This window comes from Anneissia japonica, unplaced genomic scaffold, assembly GCF_011630105.1.
Source record: "Anneissia japonica isolate Jap-2015-1 unplaced genomic scaffold, ASM1163010v1 scaffold585_len4108843_cov191, whole genome shotgun sequence".
Taxonomy (NCBI): Eukaryota; Metazoa; Echinodermata; class Crinoidea; order Comatulida; family Comatulidae; genus Anneissia; species Anneissia japonica.
This window is the reverse complement of record NW_022716829.1, coordinates 1,180,380-1,186,506: the sequence shown is the minus strand read 5'-3', so window position 1 is coordinate 1,186,506 and position 6,127 is coordinate 1,180,380. Positions and strand designations below refer to the sequence as shown.

The 6,127-nt window shown below is 32.5% G+C and overlaps 1 protein-coding gene across 1 annotated transcript in view; it reads left to right on the top strand.

The window, feature by feature from the left end:
• Positions 1–6,127, top strand: part of LOC117109899 (ATP-dependent 6-phosphofructokinase, muscle type-like) — a 14,094-nt gene that overhangs the window by 1,823 nt on the left and 6,144 nt on the right. Inside the window, exons 2-5 of the mRNA XM_033252362.1 lie at positions 2,271–2,332; positions 3,625–3,736; positions 4,260–4,362; positions 5,940–6,045. Coding sequence (XP_033108253.1) covers positions 2,271–2,332; positions 3,625–3,736; positions 4,260–4,362; positions 5,940–6,045 — 383 coding nt within the window. The remainder of the gene's footprint in view (positions 1–2,270; positions 2,333–3,624; positions 3,737–4,259; positions 4,363–5,939; positions 6,046–6,127) is intronic.

Here is a 6,127-nt window from a genome sequence, read left to right as displayed (position 1 = left end):
TCTTATATAGACAATGGGTCGTGTCTCATATTATTTGTTATATTTTTATTATTCATTGTTTTCACTTGACTCGCATAAATAATTTTGTTCGAAGAACATTTATATGCAGTTGTACTTCACAGCACTTTACTTGCAATTTGCAATTTCTAGTTATTATATTTATTTTATTCAACTTTCACTGGAACAAAAAAACACCAGAAAGGCAAGAACAGAATAGGTGAACAAGCAAATCTAAAGAGTCGTCTTACCACCAGAGAAAGATTTAATTAATAAATTAATACAATTTATATTAGAAATTTGGATTTGTTCAATTTGCAAATAAAAATTAGAATACTTTCAGCAATTAACAACCACCACTGCAATGACAAAACAAAATCCATGTGCAAATATTTTTATTCATTGCATCTATGGTTTTTGTTGCTCAGGACTGGATAATCTTGCTGGATATTGAAAATAATATCAAAGTAATGGAGAGCATGAATTCTTAGTACTTTGAAAAAAAAAAAAAAAAAAAAATACCACTACATTCCCTTTTTTGTGCAAGAGAAACAAATCCAATGTCACCAAGATCAATTCAAAAATAAATAAAATTTATATTAAAAATAAAGATTTGTCCAATTTGCAAATAACAAAGTGAAACTCAAACACAAAATTTTCGTTATTTAGAAACAGTGCAAAACATGTGCAAGTATCAGGATAAAAAAAAGGGAAAAAATATATACTGGTTTGTTAGAAGGTGTTCAGATTGGATGAAAAACATCATATGACACAGATTACTTCCATGGAATGATAAATGTGTTTAGCAAATTGTTATGGTCATTAGGGATATAAATAAATCTTGTAACAGGTACAGTATAATGCAAGGTTATAAATTAATAAACTGCTTTGTATTATTATATAACATATATTTCCTCAAATATAGGAGAGTGACTGCCAAGTAGGAACAGGGTTTCTATGAAAGAATTGGCAGCCCCAAACATCAAAGAACAAAAACAACAACCAATGACACAACAAAACCTCTGTGCCTGTGCACGTATTATCAGGAAGAGAAAAAAAAGGGGAAAAAATACATACTGGTTTGTTGAATGATGTCCAGGTTGGATGAAACATAATTAATGTTCATTTTAACATCATATGACACAAGTGACTTTATTTGGATGATAAATGAGTTTCCCAAATTTAATATTACTTTTGGATAATAGGGGTATGAATAAATCTTGTAAAAGGTACAATGCAAGGTTATAAATTAATAAACTGCTTTGTATTATTAAATAATAAAATATATATTTCCTCAAATACTGGGGGTGACTGCCAAGTAGGAACAGGGTTCCTATGCAAGAATTGGCAGCCTCAAACATCAAAGAAAAATAAAACAAATGGCGAAAGGAAACAATCACGCACAGCAGAGATTCTCCGCAAAAATAAAAATAGGTTTGATTTAACTATGTAAAGGAAATATTAAAATTATATATCATTTATAATTACAGTATTGTTTATTATGATTATTTTTTCAATTGTTATTATTTTTGTTTTAAGGTTTTTATTTTAAAATAACTGAAGTAGGCCAAAGGAAACAAAGCATTACCAACAGAAAAAGAGAAAGTAATATAAAGGAATGAAATTAAAAAATAAATTACAAAGCTCAGAAAATAATAAATGAATAAATAAATATGCATTTGTAAAGCTGAATAAAACATAGATAGTAGGCTAAAAGAATAAACAGCACTACTGAAAACAAACAAAATAAAATTATGTAAAGTGAAAAGATGAAAAAAAATATAGAGTTATTAAAGACAGAAATATAAACAGGTCAAAGAGCGAGATAACAGAAAAAAGTATAACCTTTTAATGTAAGTTCTGCCAAGTAGGAACAGGATTCCTATGAAAGTATTGGTAGCCCCAAACATCAAAGAGGGAAAAAAAAAACCACTTGAGTTGGCTCTCTGTCTATTACGGTAAAAAAATATATAAATAGCATTCTAAAATCAACTTTATCAAGATATATGTAAAATTGTCAATGTGTGAAAGTTTGAACTAAATTGGTCCAGTAGTTTTTGAGTTATGTGCCCGGAAGGACACACACACAGACACCCATACAGACACCCATACAGACACCTGCTGTTGAAATACCCTTCACCTCCTTCGGAGAGGCGAGGTTAATAATTTGGTCTGTGTCTCATTGAGACACGACAACAACTTATTTGATGAGTGATTCAATATACTTTAACTAATCAATTATTACAGTGTGATGTGTAACTTATATTTGGCAGGGAGATGTTGAGCACTTGAAAGCTAAGATAAAAGACAACATTTTAAGAGGACTTGTTCTCAGGTGTGTTGCTAATTTTATTCTATTATTTTTTGTTAATTAAAATGTAAATATATTTTCCCACATGAAATTTGAATGTCACATTTTTCTATATTCCATCTTTGCCACTAGAAATCCTAGAAATTTTTTTACAGGCTAATTTATATGTTATTATGGTTAATGGTTACAGCACAATATATATTGTATGTATTATATATTACATTAGTTACAGTAGTTGTAGTTCAATTTATTAAAATATAAAGGATATTTTGTCCAATAAGATTTGTCCTATAGCCTTTCCTAGCCATTTACCTCTCACGTTAACAGTAGGTGGTTGTTTTCGCAACCATAACATTGTCTTTTCCTATGCTATCGCACTGTAATGTTTTTCATGTATATCCAAGTTCGGTCACGTGACCGCCTGTAAACAGTCATCGCTAAATCCCTCTGTTAAATTGTAATTAACTTGGAGAGGATGTTTGTGATTTATTTCTTCATTTATTTTTTTAATATATAGTTCAATTTCTTATTCATGTGGGAAGATCAGTAACAAACTATTGTTTGTCTGTAGGAGCCACTAACAATTTAAAAACTAATTCTGATGAAAAATTGAAGCAAGATACCTTGCTATTTCAAACTTTATTTGTTGATTATCAGCATAATAAAACTTAAGAATTGGAGATGGATTTTAAAGTAGTGATAAAAAATCCTTGTTGGGAAAGGATTTGAACCCAGAACCCAGGGATTGTAAGGCACCAAGCTACAGCTCCATAATCGATGTTTGACCTACCTGATGTGTTACTGTACTGAATGCTCAGTACGTTCCCCAAATGCTTACGAAAAAAATCCCTCAAATGATTCAGGTGAGAATTGAACCCACGGCCTCCAGAAACTAGCCTGGTGTCTTAACCACTTGACCACAGAGCTTGTGCTTGGTGACTAGTGATGAATCCGATCCCCAAGTAGCAGCGAGTATTTCAATGCTATTTCAATGGTGTTATATAAATAATGTTTGTTTATGGGCTCTACACATTACTACTGTAGTTTCATTAACAAATAAATACAGTAAGTCCCTTGTTACTTGTTCCATAAAAAAAAAATGCCTCCACGCTTGTTAAAACCCATTGGCATCTAGCCTGATAAATACTTCAATGTGATAGATAAATTGATATCCTGTTGGACAACATTATTTTTTATTCCCAGGGGAAATAGTTCAACATTTGTAGCTTCTACTGAAAAGTAAATTACGGTGGTTCTATGAGGAAGCTTAATTTAAACTCCCCAATTGGGGCTTATTTATTTTCTTGGCATTATAGGAATGAGAAGGCAAACAAGAACTTTACGACTTCGTTTATTGAACAGTTATTCCAGGAGGAAGGGAAGGACGTGTATGTATGCCGACAAAATGTTCTTGGGCATGTGCAACAGGTGGGAATTTTTATTTTTGGAAAAACTGTGGGTAATAGGTAACTGGTGGAAGGGTGGTAGAGACATGCCCATGGGCATGTGCCACAAGTGAGTTTTATAGTTATTGGTGATATTAAATCACATAACATACAATGACATTATGTTGTGATATCCCATACCCTAAGAGACTTGAACTTGAACCAAAAAAATCGACTTAATTTTATTATTGTTTCCTATGCTAATGTTTTTATAATTAGTAAACTGCCATTTCTCTTCCTTTTTCTAATATTATTAACCTCCCTCATTATGACCACCTTAAATTTATTTATCAATATCACCACTGATTGTCTGAAGTATCATTTTTTCAGTCAGTTTCCGAGGGTATGGGTTTTACTTCATCTGACGTCAAGGGTATTGTCTGTTATTTCTTTTAATTATGGCAAAAAAAATGAATTAAAAAAAACTGTAGCATTTATGTCTGTTTGTTAAAATGTTGGCTTGCTGACTTTTTGAGTAATACCTGATTTTTGTTCCATAATTGTAGGGTGGTGCACCCACACCTTTCGATCGTAATTTGGGAACCAAGTTGGCAGTGAAAGCAGCACATTTCCTAATAAAAAAAATCCAGGAGAACAAAACAGATGATAGTAAGAATTTTTCAACTTTACATAAACACAAAAGCAATGCAATGAAACTAGTATAGAATAGAACCCAAAACCTTGCACAACACAACAAGTCATTACCATGCAAAGCTAGAATTTGTTGTTGATTTGTTGCAAGAATTTTTGCCCAGGTTTTTTATTTCCGTAGAGTTGTAACCTTCACATTTTCTGAATCCTGGGAGGCTAGATGAAATCTGAAGAACTTGCATTAAGTTCAAGGTTTCTGTTTGAATTCTGACTGGATGCAAGAACTAGGCCTATAACTCCTTCAATTTGTGATAAATAAGATAAAAAATTGCCAAATTAACATCCCCAAACAATGTAGACATGAGCCAGTAGTGTGTTACAGTATAGTTTCTTTTTTGAGGCCAAATTCTTCTGTTTCGTTTTTGTAATTTATAATAGTTAAATATTTTATATTAATATCATGATTACTGTGACCTAGATTTTACAAAAACTTTGCAGATGTATTTTATCATCATGAGCAATGTAAAACATATTCAGGTCTAGAATTGTCCTACTGGTAGTTACTGTAGATTAAGCCATTTTTGGTCTGTATTATACTTAAAATTAGAGTGAACCCAGAAAAAGTGCAAATTTATTTATGTGGTGATTATGATGTTTATTATATACACTGAAATCAAATGATTAGTATATTTCTCGTTCAACAATGGATGAATTGTGCAATCTGAAAATCATGCTCTATCCTTTTTTCCTTCATGCTGCCGTTGATTTCCCCCTCTCAGCCGTCATGGCATTCTTCCCCTTTTCTTGCCTTCCTAACACTGTGGCACATTCAGCGTTGTTTCTTTCTTTTTTTGATATCCTAATCCTCCATTCTTCTGCAAATATTCTTTTTTTAATAGCATGTTACCAGGACAACTAAGCATGGTGCCATAATCAAACATGGTCATAACATGGTGGCGCTGTTCTTGCTTGATTTGATTGATTTATTATGCCAGCTAATATTTCAATATAGTGATAAAAGATATGCTTACAATTAGCATTTGACATGATGCTATTAACCTGTTGCCATCCAAACGTAAACAGAATCTTTGGCAGAAGTCCCAAACCAAGGATTTTTTTTAGGGTCTTTTTATTTTTTGATATACCAGTACTCTAATCAAATATAGATCCCTATAATGAGTACCTCCAGGCTATTTCATTGTGAGTTTGCATCAGAAAAATATCATAGGAGTAATGTTTTGCCCTAACTGACGTGTTATCGTACCGAATACCCAGTACTGTACATTCCAAAATACTTGCAAAAAAAAAAAAAAAAAAGTGTAAGTGATTTGGGTAGGAATTAAACCCATGACCTCCAGATAACTAGCCTGGTGCCGTAACCACTGGACTACTGAGCTTGTGACTAATGTCTAATCCGATCCCCAAGTAGCAGTGGATACTGCAAATGCTATATTGATGTGAGTTTGCGTCAGGAAAATATCACAGGAGTGATGCCTCCAGGCTGCAATAATCATCCCAGGCTTTTAAATAACAATCCTGCCTGTATGTGTTTCTGCAGTGTTCATAATCTTGACAAATTTTTATTCATATTTCAGACTCTGTCTATAGCAAAGGCACAGATACTGCTGTGGTTGTCGGCCTCCGCAAACGAGAAACCATGTTCACACCAGTGCGACTACTGAAATTAGAAACAGATTTCAAGTAAGTGTCTTTCTCCATTCAGCTTACTAACTATAAACTGCTGCTTTTTACTTTATTTTTAGGCTGGCTTTTTTTTATCAGT